The following is a 14,419-nucleotide window of genomic DNA, read 5'->3' as shown; positions in this document are numbered from 1 at the left end:
CATACTTGTTTTAATATTGTATATTTTAAAATTTTGTTTGCCCATGTGTTAATAATATCAACACACTCATAAAATGTGGCACTTATATTACTCAACTGAAGAACAGTTTGTCTTACATTCATTTTCTGTACCTTCTGTAACAAATTCTACTTTTAACATACACCAAATGGGGCAAAATATAGCATTTCCTTCTATCTGCAACATTGATGTCTTTTTCCAGGCACTGTACACCTGGCTTTTGATACCCTTCTCTGGGCATTTAATAGGGTGTTTTCATTATTATGGGAATGACTGAATGAAAGAGCATGACAGACAGTTGGAAGCGTAACAAGGACTTTAGCTGAAACCAGCTGTATTGGAATGCCTTTGATGCTCACGGTTATTGGAAGTCTGATATCTTTCTGCTACTTCTAGCAAATCATCAGAAGGTTATTATACAGTAATTGGAAACACAATACAATACATGCCCACTTAGGAATAAGTCCCAGTGAATTCAGTGAGACTTACTCCCCGCTAAGTGTATAGGATTGCAGCCTAAAGCATATATCATATGGATACATGCAGAGGAAAAGTTAACATTGTTTAAAAAGTAAAATAAAACTAAAAACATTGCTGTAATGGGATAGAATTCCAGGAATGAAAGTAAAATGTTAGTATCAGACCCTTCAAATGTCCCTATTTTCCAACGACAGTGTTGGATTTACAGAAGCCATCCTGGTTTCTGATTTGAACAGAACGTCTATTTTCATTGGATAAATAATAGATGGTATGGAGTTGTGTGATCCTCAAGCCAAGGATATAAGTAACTTTATAACCTTTAGAAGACATCTGGGCAGCCCTGTATAAGGAAGTTTTTTTAAAAACAATGTTTAATGTTTTATTATGTTTTAATATATGTTGAAGCCACCCAGAGTAGCTGGGGCAACCCAGTCAGATGGGTGGGATAATAAATATTGTTATTATTAGTTATTATTATTATTGGGATGTCCCTATCAGAGAAATGTTGGAGTGTATGAAGTTTCAGGAAAACACAGTTGCTATTCACAATACCTGTACTTTCATGGTCCCGATAGTTGTAAGAGCAGGTAAGATACCTTCTTCAAAGTCAGGTGATAATAACTTTATATGGCGCTCATCACTTGCACACTGAAAAAATTCATATAAGCAGACTACGGGCTGCTTATAAATGGTCCTTTTCCAAACTCACTTTTTGAAACTGTGTTTATAAGAAAGCTGCTGTTAAATGGGTTCAAGAGAGGCATGTACTTTAGTAATGACATAAGGATCAGAAGAGAGTTTAAGAAGAGGTTCTTGCAAAGCTCCTGGGACATGTCATTATAGTTCAAGTACCACTTCCTCCCAGCCTAGAGAACTAAATTAAATTGCATTCTCCTCACACTTTACAGAATTAATTCATGCTTTATATAATGTTGGAAGCTCATATATTTCAGCATTTAAATTGTTTCAGATATGTTTTCAGAAATTACTGCTTACAAGTGCTGAAAAAAAGCAAACACAGACAGCTGTTGATCAAAACAAGGGACAACAGAGACTGGAGAATTAATGCTTTAATTCCAGACTTGGGAGCATGAACTTTTATCTTATCAGGCTGGCCAGCCAAGCTTACTGAGTGCTTCCAGTCCTGGAAGCTATGCAAAAAATGGTTGAATTTTCAAGCGATGGAAAAGGAAGTGGAATTACTTGGGACTGAATCTCAACATGCTTCTAAAAAGCATTTGGCTTTGGGGGTAAATTACAAATAGATCCATTTGTAATGTGAACTGGCCTGAACTTTGGCTGTTAGATTTTGCCTGAGGATGTCTGGGGAGCAGAGGATGAGAGGAATATATCTTTGTCCAACCAGAACCACATCACCTATTATTGTTGGGACTCTCAGTACATAATACGCTTAAGTACAAAGTTCGCATTGTATTCCAAACCAAATATTCCTTTTAGTTTTATCCCAATGACAGAAAAGAGAGCAGGCCACAATGAAAGCTAGACTCCTGGCCTACTTTATTGTTAAGAACAAGGCAGACCATCCAGCATGCAAACCACTGGCTGTCTATGTTTGAATAAAGTATCACATGCTGCTAGAAGGCTCACATTCTTCAGGGGAAACATTCCTGTTACCTGGAGCATCTGCACTTGGGCCAGCTCCTAATACCCCCCTCCCTATGAACACAGACACACACACTTCATGAAGAAATCTATTTCATAATGGAATGTCTCAATAGGGACTGCCAAAGACTAACGCAATAGTCTGTTAGACTAAGATTTGTCCTTCGCAGTAGGGTCCCCAAGGCAGGTTACAACAAGATAAAATTATTGAATCAGTTATAAAAATATGATGTTCCTCTATTTAAAAAGCCCCAGATTAAATGGTTATAATGATGAAACACCACCATTTCATGCAAAAGAGTGTAAATTCAATAAAAGAGGTTGGCAATGCACAGCAAAATACCTTAGCTGACAAAGAGCAAGGTTCAAAAAATAATAATGAATCTTCAGCATAGTGAAAATAGCACTACAACTCAAGGACTGCTACAGAGAAAGCCCTTCCCTGGACTACCTTTTCCCACACTTCTGAGAGCAGGAGAACTGCCAGGGATTTCCTGCTCTGCCAATCTTAACACCAAGGAAGATCAGAAGGGATGAAAGTGGTTTGTGACCAAAGTCATTTAGGGCTTTAAGTACTAATGTGAGCATCTTCAGCAGGGACCAGAAATGAGCTGGCAAGCACTGCCCACATATCACACAGCAACACATGGCCTTGGTGTGGCAGAGTGCTATCCAATAGGCTACTTAGGAATAAGCAAAAAGCCTGGATCATTGGTATAAACCCCAAAAATATGGAGCTTTAGCTATAGCAGAATAAAGTACATTTGCACAGATAGAGATAAACACACATTTGAAACCACAGTGATGGCTGAAACCTGCTTGAGGGAGAAATGGTGGGAGGACAGTTAAACAACTTCCCCCACCCCCAATTGTGGTTCCACTCTGTTTCCTCATTTTAAAGCAGAATCACTATTTTTATGGCATTGTGGCACTGCTAGTGTGCAGATTTGTAGCCAGTCCAAAAATATAGCATTATCTGAGTCCAAGCCTTTCTCCTGATTATAGGTAGAAATGAGATTGGATGAGTTACAGTGTGAATACAATGAGAGGAATATTGTCAAAATTCAGTTACCAGTCCACTATGGGAGCAGTGTGAGAAAAATATTTTGATTCCTGAATTATAATTAGACTGCATTATGGCCTCTGTATGGAAATAAGTGATTCTCAAAGGGGGAAAGAATGAAAATCAAATTTCCATCTGAATACAAACCCTTGGATTCTAAAAATCAAGGCATATTTGTTCATTTTATTTGTGTTCTTTAGGAGAGCAGCATTTGCAAGGTGTGTTTGGCTGAGATTAGGATGCAGGAACCTGTTAATTTTGCCACATTTCTTCATTCTCAGAGATGGGGGGGAGCCAATCAATAACTATAATTATAATTTTCTTCATTGATTGCTCAGAAGTCTTTAAAGGCACCTTCATTAATTTAAAAGTGTGCAAATTTACAGAACTAAAAATCCTCAGCAAAGCAATAGCATTTCTATTTTCAAGTTCTTACAGGTTTTAGTCAGTAAAAGAGCTAGAATTAGTAATTAAGACAGCGGTATTTTCTAGCTGGCCACAGGACGAGTGGTGGCCGAAAACAATGCTCACTGTTTCTTTGGCTTGACATCACAAGAAATGACACTATGACAATTTTTCATTATCATCATAGCAGCACTGAAAGCTGCTAAATCTATGCAGGTTAGAAAGCCAATAAAATCTAATGCAGACATTACTATAGTTTGGCTTGTCAGGCCAAAATCCTTTCAATTAAGATACATTTTCCAGAATTGTTAACCTTTTTCTTCCACCATTTTGCCTTGTGTCAATTTGATGTTGATGAATATAGTCATATTCTGAAGACATGGGGAGATTCAGGAATTACCCCCTTTGTGAGAAAATATATACAGTCTTGTTCCTTTGTCACTGTACCAGTTTTCTTGCCTGGTCAGTCCCATGGAGTCAAATTCCTCCACTCTTTCCATTTTCAAGTGTTGTGTAAGAGGTATTGTAATTTATGGAATTCAGAATCTTTTCACCTTCAGAATCACTTGATTTCATGCACATGTACCTACAAATATCCCAGGCCTATTTGCTTAATACATTTCTCCAGTATTCATGTCTCTTAGCCTCTTCCAAGAAGAACTGAACATCTGTGAGGAAAAATGGTTTGCTATATTCTTCTGCATCTGGCTGCAAACTACAGTATGTGGGTTTTTTGTTTTGTTTTTGGTAAATACTCTCGGGAAAGTCTGACTATAATGGATGTTTCATATCCTCAATGCAATCATTCCTAATCTACACATGAGGAACAGATATTAAACTCCAGCTAACAGACCAGCGTATGAAAAGGTAATTGTTTTCTCGGCAACTAAACAGAGAGCACAGCTGTCCAGTGTTTTGGCAACAGCATGTTCATTACTTCATGGAAGACCCTGGATGATAAGTGACCTTCCTCCCAGGCAAATTGTACTTTAATGTTTTATGCAAGTCAAATGCTGCTTTCTGACTGTTCAAAAGTAACATTTTTATACAAGAAAGAAAGAAAGAAAGAAAGAAAGAAAGAAAGAAAGAAAGAAAGAAAGTGTACTTATTCAGGCACCATAAAAAATCATTTACAGATTCAGCTATAACTACTTAGATAATAAGTGTGAATAAATTGATTAGGTATTTCAGTAGGGACCAATATTTCTAAAATAAAATATTCTTTTTCTTCCCACCACCCATTTTCTCCTACTGCAAATACTATTAGAAGTGCTTATGGTGTTGGATACTTTGTAATACTATGGTAACAAGTACCAACAAGTAAATCATAAATGTGGGATTAACTCCATAAATATCAACAGGAACTTCCCCTCCACCCCTCAAAAAACCTAATTGCGAGGAAGGGTTAGCATACTCTCCAAATGGAGGGAAAGGTCTCAGCAGAGTGAGGTTTTGTAGAAACCGCACAGAGCATGGTTTCAGGGCCAATATCCTGGGAGGCAGAAAGGAGGAGGAGATAGGAATATTAAAGAGGCTGGCCAAAGGTAGCTAAAGGAAGTGGTTTGGGTTTGGCTTTTTGGAAACATGAGCACTGTACATGTACAGTGGTACCTCAGGTTAAGAACTTAAGTTGTTCTGGAGGTCCTTTCTTAACCTGAAACTGTTCTTAACCAGAGGTACCACTTTAGCTAATGGGGCCTCCCGCTGCTGCCTCACCGCTGCCACACAATTTCTGTTCTCATCCTGAAGCAAAGTTCTTAACCCGAGGTACTATTTCTGGGTAGCGGAGCCTAACCTGAAGCATCTGTAAAACCGAGATACCACTGTACAGACATGGCCCCCTACATGTAAAATGAATATATGGAGGGCAAGCAAGTCCACCTTTAGAACTTCATGTTCTGCTTTGCTTCACAGTCTGAGGCACCATCTTCTCTGTTGATTGAGGGGTCACACATGCGATGTTGCAAGGAGCTAGGGAGCGGAGCTAAACACCCTTTGAACACTGATGGGGGCTGGGCCCCCTCACAAAATACATTGAGGGGTGAAACTGCCTTAGCACCTATGCTCACAGCTAAGCTCTCATGTATTTTGTGCTTGTAAAGTAGAGCATGTCAGTTCAGGACTAGGCCCTTCTCAACAAATTCTGTGGTCGCATGTGAAGGGAATTCTTCAGCATAAAGAAGCAGTCAGCAAAGTGTGCCCCTACCTGCATTATGAAGTGGAATTATCTGGGCCCAGGTTTATTAATTCAACTTGTCATAACCAACTTTCATGGGTCTTAAGATTACTTCCAGTACTGTTGGTGTCCATTTCAGATGTCTGACTCTTCTCAGTGACATACTGAAAATAAGTGTACATATTTGTGTAATTTGTTTAAGCAGTGTTGCTTATAATAAGGAACAATTTTTACAGCTTCCTTGGGGGAAAAAAGGAATCATAATGCCCATTGCACTAAATAGTTTATACAAGACTATAGAGTATACAAGGATATGAAATCTACAGTTATATATTTGAAATAGAACAAGAATAATTCTATTGCATATGAGTTAACTATAGTTTCAGCAGTTCCCTTAGTGTAGCATTTCACTTGAAAAGGCAAGGTACAGGCTAACAGTTTAGACCAGGCATGTCCAACAGGTAGATTGTGATCTACCGGTAGATCATTGGATGCCTGCGGTAGATCACTGGTAGATCATTGGCTCCCCCCCCCCCAAGAAGCTGAACAACTGTGGCTCCTTCCTAGAAAACAGCTCAGCAACTTTGACCTGAACCCCAAAAAAGGGGGTCGATCACTGCCAGTTTTTAACTCTGAGTACATCGCAGTCTCTTGGGAGTTGGCCACCCCTGATTTAGACTAACCATAAAGACAGGTTTTGCTTTTGCTTTTGTTTTTCTTTTTTTTAAACCATAGAATGGTAATTATTGTGTCCTAGTGCATAATTTCAGTTTGTGCATTTATCCTGCCTCTTGCATAATCCCTTTCAAGCCACGGATATTTCACCTATTCAGTCTGATGGGGTCTGTCAAGTCCACAACCAGAACTGACTGTATTGGGGTGCCACTTTTCAAGCCGCACACCAGGGATCGTTCCGGTGCAATCCTATAGATGTTCAGAAGTCAGCCTCATTTAGTTCAATAGGACTCTTAGGTCAGTGTGCACAGGACCGCAGCAGAAATCTGTTAAAGCATAAGACAAGGCACATGTGGTTCTACCCATAAACCTCTATGATCCTATTGTTCCTCTTCCACTCAGCCTTCACACACACCATCTGCTGCGGTAAGCAGAATTCAGATTATGGATCGTGTTCTGTGAGACCCTGATGTAGTTTTTCTAACCTGGTTTCACTTAACAAAATACATTTACTGCATGCATTCTTTTCACAACCATTGATTTGTTTTGTATAAAGTGTCAAGAAAATTCCTTGTGGCTTTCATGTTGCATATTTATGGAATACCTATGGTATATAAATCAGCACTTTGACACTGTACTAGGTCAGCCAAAGGCAAACCTTGGTTGTGAGGAGGTGGCCATTGAAACAAAGTGTTTTCCACAGCAATTTTCTCTGGTTTCTGCAAAAAAGATCTAGCACTTCTCTGATAAAGGACAGTTGTAATTTAAAAAATAAAATAAACCATTAAAACAAAATACAGTGATGTGCTGTCCCTGGTGAAGAGAAATAAGGCTTTCACTTAAGTCCCATTGAACTCAATAGAGCTTATCTCCAAGTAGACTTGCATAGGAATTCACCTTGTGAATACTTTTATAAGCAAAAGTAATACTTGCTACCAGTGCTTTTTAAAATAATAATTTTAAAAAGTGTCTGTACTCACCACGAAGTTGTCACAGTATGTGCCAAAGTAACACTTGGGGGGGGGGTGAGGGTGCTGGTACTGCATACCCTTGAGGGCCCCCAGAAAAAAAGCACTGCCTACTACTCTTATGTTGTTACAACATCCCCAACAAAGATATGGTAGTTATTCTGATTCGTTACATTTTTGTCTGGATTGATCTCGTCACTATTGCCATGATAGTGACCAACCTAGATCAAAACCATGGATGTCAATCTTCTCTGTATCATGCCCAAGGACCAAATGATCAAAAATGATACATGATCATCATGTAAAACAACTACACAAATTCACAGTCCTCTTACTTCAGCACATTTGGAGTACTAGGAGGAGGGTCAGAATCAATTTGGGAAATGACAATTGAAATATGGCCTCAGATTTTCTTCATGCCAGTGATTTAACATAAAGTATTCCTAATTTACAAGTCAAAAAAAGATGGTGGCTCTAAGTGATATCTTTGCATATGTAATCTTGGGTAGTGGGGGGAAAGCAGTATTATTTTTTCCTACTTCTTACATCACCACCAGTAATAAAGATCCCACAGTGTGAAATTAACTGACAGTTCTTTTGATGATGAATGAGGAAGATGAAACTAGTGCATTCTTCCACAGCTGCTTTGGCTCTTTTGGTGCTTTATAAGAGTAATTTGTTTTGCTCTACAAAGAAAGGAAGAAGACAAAGTCAATAAGTAAGAGTTTGTTTGATTGATTTTGTTTTACAATATCTTTTATTCTAAATACATAGTATGGTTACAATGGTCAGATCTTATTATGGTAAGTTTCAAAAAGATCTATAGAATTCATGTGGGGAATCAAAGGACCAGGGCTTTACTTTTAGGAGAGAAAAACAGGTGCCGGGACTCACCATGAAGCTGTTGCCCAGGCAGGTGTATTAGGTGACCCATGAGAGCAGCAAAATAACCAGACTATACAAAGGTGATGGGATAAAGCCAGGCCAAATCTTTATTGACAGCAGCAGGCAGGGCAAGGGTTGGCATGGCATTGGGTCCCAGGATCAGTTCATCATTCCACAAGCCCCATGTTGATGGAATGGTTCCACTGGGTTTGGATCGCTCAGGATTGGCACATAATTTCATGATGAGAAATCTCAGAATTCCTTGGAAGTTGGGTACATAAGAAAAGTCTCAAAACACTACCAGAGAGGTGACCAGTATGAGTTCTGACATTTCACTTAACTACATGAATTCAGTAATTTTAGTGTAAAACTCAGGACGCAAATGATTTATTGGTTATTATTTACAGAAAAGACACAGTAAAATAGATGTCTTTTTTCTTATCGTTAGCTCCAGAATGCTTGCCAGAAGGACATCGTGTTCTGCACAATGCTTATCGCAGCATCACTTTTGATTCCCTGGAATTGCAGGAAACTGCCATTCAGGACATGATCTGCGATCATTCCCTTCCTCAAGGATGGTACCGCTTCATGATTGACAATAAGCCTGCAGAAATGCCAACCAAGTGTATAGAGGTTCGTACCATTTTTTTAAAAAAATATTTTTCTCAGTATTCGTGTGATTCCAGCTCACCTCTGATATATTCCTCAGTAATATTCTAGCCTCCTATGTTACCATGGATATATGCATGGTTAGGATCTGAAAGAAATGTCCCCCTCCATATTGGATGGGCTAGATCAGGCATAGGCAAACTCAGCCCTCCAGATGTTTTCGGACTACAACTCCCATCATCCCTAGCTAACAGGACCAGTGGTCAGGGATGATGGGAATTGTAGTCCCAAAACATCAGGAGAGCCAAGTTTGCCTGTGCCTGGGCTAGATCACCCAGATTTTACTGTATTAGTGTGGTGTATGTGACTCAAGTTATTGGTGAGTTTGTTCTCCTGGAAGTCCTGACTTCTTTCTTCCCTGCCCCAGGAGCAGCTGGAGATGTGTACATAGTGGCAAACAGATGAGTGTGAATTTCTTCATTCAGTAAGCAAATGAAATTCTCTCTGGCGTTGTTCATACCTTGACAATTCCACTGACATGTTGAAAATAGCATTTACAAGTCAACACACTTTTCCTGGTTCACAGCTCCAAGCCATCTTTCTGACATCCGCTGCTTTGCATGCAAAATGTGAGTTGAGAAGTTGGCATATTGTGAAGCAACCCATGAATATGCAGGGCTTTTGTGGTGTTCTCAGGAAGCGCATAGATAATGTTCCAGCTGTCCCAGGGGAAGTGGGTGACTCCCAGTGTGTTGGGCATTTCTAAACATGTTCAATCCCTCTAATCAACTACTTAAAGCTACAGCTCCTTTGAGGTTTTGCTTCTTCTATGGATGACTTTTTGATTCAAATTAAATAATAGATTATTTGGTTTCTTCTGTGGATAACTTCATAATTCAAATGAAATAATAAATTCATAAACTCATAATTCCATGCAGCAGCTCAGCTAAAAGCTGGCTTCATTTAATATCAGCTGAAGTGAAATGGGATTTGAACTGAAATGAGAAGGGGGGGAAATCGTAATTTAACACTGTACCAAAAAAAAAAAACCCCGAACCAGTGGGATGTATTGGATTTTAAGCAAATGAATACAAAACTTAACATTCCCTTTCTTGGTGGTTCTTTTGGTCTAAATTGTCACTGTCTAAACTCAAAGGCACTTACTTCTAAGTAGACACATGTAAAACTGTGCTGTAATTATATATGTTGAATTTAAGATTTGATGTTCCAGGAACTACATACTTGATCATGTAAAAAAAGATTTATCCAGCACAGTACTAGAAAGTCCACTGAATGACCTTCAAAGGGACACAGGTCTCCATCCAGAATCTCCAAGAGCAGTTAGTCAGTGTTCTTGGCTTTAACCGTAATGGACAACAGTTGTAGGAAAGGGATTAGACCTAGATTCAGGACTCCGCAAGCAGGTGATCAGCATTTTCCAAGCTGATCAGCAATCATCTTGGAAGTTGGTTGTGTGTGTACACATGTGTTCATGGTACAATGTGCCAGATCCCCCTCAATAATGTTTAGGATTCATAAATATTAACAGTCAATTATTCATAAACGCTAGCATATCTAGTAATGTGCAGCGTACTAGTTTCCATGACTGATAGGTCCAATGATATCCAATTTTTTTTTTTAAAAAAATCATTCTTATTGAAACCCATCATATATTCTTCTCCAGTCTAAGCAGACACTCTTTCCCCCCTCAATTAAAACATCAAACAATGTTCACACGGTTACAGATAGTGTATCTGAAGAAGTGCATGCACACGAAAGCTGATACCAAGAACTAACTTAGTTGGTCTTTAAGGTGCTACTGGAAGGAATTTTTAATGTTCACATGGAAACAGATGTTCAGTCTAATCCATGTTTGCATAAATCTTGAGTTTGGCTCACATGATTTCCCCACCACCACCCCTTATTTGCCATTTGAGCAGCCAGAACCATCAATTCACATAATACATAAAGTGTGCAACCAAAGATATAACGAACCAGCTGCAATTCATGTGATTAAAATGGCTTCAAAGCTTCACCAAAGTCACCCAACTTGTTGGGGCTGGGTCACACACCCTCCAAGCATGGATCCTGTGTGTGTGTGCCCTTCCCACATCAAATATAGAAGGCAGCACATGACACAGTGATTGTACACCTGGTTTGGGTGATTTTTGTTCACCCTTGAGTAAGAAAAATATTGGTAGCATTCAACTAAATAACTGCACAAGCATCAAGACTTATGCTTGTGTAATGGGGCTCCCCCGCACTGTCTCCTCCAACCGTACATACTCCACACCATCCCCAAATCTGCTTGAAAGGGCTGGGAGAAACCTCAGAAGAGATTTAGGAGTGCACATGGGGAAGGGGGAAGCAGGAAAAAACCTGGTTACACAAGGGGAAGTCATTCTGCTTGTGCAAAGTACTTAGCAGTACTTTGAATACAAATTGAAATTTGTAGGTGTACACTCATGTCACCTATGGCACATATTATCTTCTTTGTATGATGGAAGCATGCACACATGCCCATTTCCCCCACCAGACGCATGCACCCCATGTCTGGTAAGTGTGTGAAATTGCTCCATGTCTCTGATCACCCCCCAGTCACATTATGTTTGTCTATTTCAGAACCACTGAAACTGTTCATTTAAAACATCTTCCACTGCCTTGACATAAGGCTTCCTGCATTGCAACTACATACTAGATTTCCCAGATGCTAATTGCTGCTAAGTCAAGTAAGAGTAAGCCCATTAGAGCTGAACCAAATACATGCAGCAGAGTTAATAACCATCTCATTTAAATTATATTAATCAGCCTACTCAAGATGTGAAATCTACCGTGATTTTCCAAGCTTTGCAACCTAATCTCGCACAAACATTTACTGATAAAAATATTGACCGAACACCAAATGGAGAAAACAGTTGAATGAAATGTATCAAAATACATATTGATTGGTTGAATAATATCATGTGCTCAGAACATGCGACATCAAGACTCAGTTCACTGAGAAATTAATTGTTTTTGGATGAAATTAAATAGAGCATTTAATTTCCATATGATTATTCTTTTTTAAAAAAAACAATTAACAAAGTGCAGCATTTCATGAAGCAGCTTGTAATATCTCAAGCACTGATCAGCAAGACCAGTAACCAACAGCCAGCAAAACGATGAAGAAGCTGCTCTATCACTTAAACATCAGCAGCATTTTTTCTTATAAGCTCCTACTTATTTTTAATACCATAATTTCTATGCAAACCCCAAATGATAGGTCCAACAGCTTGATTTTTTTTAAAAAAAAACCACAACTTTGCAATTGCATATAACCTGGGAATGTTCAATCAATCAAATCACTTTGAATATCTAAATCCTGAATAAGTGGAATAAGACATCCCAGGGTGCAGCAGTAATTCCAGTGTGTTTTCCATTTACTTGAAATGGGCAGCTCGTCCACTTTTTTATGTGTTGATTCTAAGTCGAATAATTTGATGGATTAGTGGCTGCTTAGCCAGGAATGAATAATATTTAAGACATACATACCTATCTTGCAGTGGCGCTGCATGGATTAATTAAGAAATGTCAGTATAGTATGCTTTAATGAAAAGTGACAAAATATGGTAGGAAGTGAGCATTCAGATTCCCACTTTGAAGCTGAACCCCTTCAAGGAGTGCTCAGTAGGTGCCAGGTAGAGATCAGCATCTGATTGCATTAATGCCAAAAACTACTTCCCTCTGAAATTGCATATTATCTTCTCTGAGCCTGCTTTGGAGAAGAGTGCTTGATCATATCACTCTTCCCAACTGAAGAGTTTTTTGGGTGGAGGGTTTTATCAAAAGATGAGCAGCAAGGAGTCTGCAAGAGATCTCCATCTTGTGCTACTGGACAGTGTCAACATATCTTTGCTTCCCAACCCAAACTCCAGAAGTTTCAGTGTTCCACACCAAGAAGATGTTTTGAACAAACCTGAACACTTTTCATTCCCATTAATTTCAGTAGGAGACACTCAAGTGCGTTTTTAAATACCTCACTGAAAAATCAATGAGGTATCAATATGCCCGGATCATGTCCTTGGCTGCCAGTGGCGTAGACATACAACCGCTTCCTGCTTCTTGATCAGGCATGCACATAACAAAAATCTTGTCCACAATCTAGCTGAAGTTAAGCAAACTGAAGACTCCTTATTTCAATGTGAAAAATCTGAATGCTCACTCCACACTGAGCTCAATAGAAGCAGTGGGATAGCTCAATTGGTACAGTAAGAGAATCTCAGGGTTGTGGGTTTGAGCCCCAAACTGGGCAAACAATTCCTGCATTGCAGGTGGTTGGACTAGATGACTCTCACAGTCCCTTCCAACTCTATAATTATATGATTCTATTATACTAAGTGCCTCTTTGCCTGTATCACTCTCCTAAGCACATGCATTAAAACTAGCTACGTATAGAACTTTGCTTGCTTTATATTTAAGACACCATTATGAAGGAGTGTTTATTTGTCCAAAATATCACATTCAACATCACTGATTGTGCCTATAGAAGCACTTTTACAGGGCAACTGATGACCGAGTTAACAACAAAAATCCATTCTGTCAAGGTGTACAAAACAATGACTGAAAATACGTTCCCAATACTGCAAAAGATATGGGATATTCTTGAACATGCTTCTGTATCCCAGACTCCCCATGTCTATACAGTGGTACCTCGGGTTACATGCGCTTCAGGTTACACACTCCGCTAACCCAGAAATAGTGCTTCAGGTTAAGAATTTCGCTTCAGGATGAGAACAGAAATCATGCTCCGGCGGCGCAGCAGCAGCAGGAGGCCCCATTAGCTAAAGTGGTACCTCAGGTTAAGAACAGTTTCAGGTTAAGTACGGACCTCCAGAACGAATTAAGTACTTAACCCGAGGTACCACTGTACTTCCTGCATATTTTATTTTTCTCTCTTCTAACATTGCAACTTTAATTCTAGATTGATTCTAACACATACACATGTGCATTTATTCATTCGGAAATCAAGTACCACCACCCTAGCCCATTGGAATTCTGTGGGAATGCCAACAAAGGGTGAAAATATATATGTGGATACAATGTGTGCATGCATGCACGTTCCACCTTCCAATTTTCTATTGATAGAGGTACACTTATTTCTTTAACTTCCCTACAAGGTTTGTCATGCTTGCCTTTAACTCAGTATTTGAATACACTGGGTACTTTGCTTAACTGCCTCTTTAGTACCTGGATATCAGTCATAAGCAGAAGCCTTGAGTTAGAAGCAGAAATCGGTGCGGTGTGCTTTGCTTATGGCACACAGTGGCTAGATTCCTGCCATTTAATCTGCCAAGCACTGAGAAAGGACAGGGTAAAAGAGGAGAAGAGGGCTGAGGCATGAAGAATCATAGCTCTGGGCAAGGATTTGTGCTTTATGGCCTAAATCCGTCCTGTGATAACTTCCTATGAATCTTATGAATTCAATAAAAAACCCCAAGTAATCTTTTCCCATCAGAGAAAATAATAAAATAAAATAAT

General features: G+C 39.2%; 1 protein-coding gene across 2 annotated transcripts in view; it reads left to right on the top strand.

Annotated features, from left to right (window-relative positions):
- LOC310827454 (von Willebrand factor D and EGF domain-containing protein-like) overlaps positions 1-14,419 on the top strand; it is a 199,603-nt gene that overhangs the window by 26,150 nt on the left and 159,034 nt on the right. For both annotated transcript variants that reach the window (XM_083703544.1, XM_083703543.1), the window contains exon 2: positions 8,742-8,926. In XM_083703544.1, coding sequence (XP_083559670.1) covers positions 8,742-8,926 — 185 coding nt within the window. The remainder of the gene's footprint in view (positions 1-8,741; positions 8,927-14,419) is intronic.

Source organism: Podarcis gaigeae (assembly GCF_964106915.1).
Source record: "Podarcis gaigeae genome assembly, chromosome: 1".
Lineage (NCBI taxonomy): Eukaryota > Metazoa > Chordata > Lepidosauria > Squamata > Lacertidae > Podarcis > Podarcis gaigeae.
This window is presented reverse-complemented; position numbering and strand designations above follow the sequence as displayed.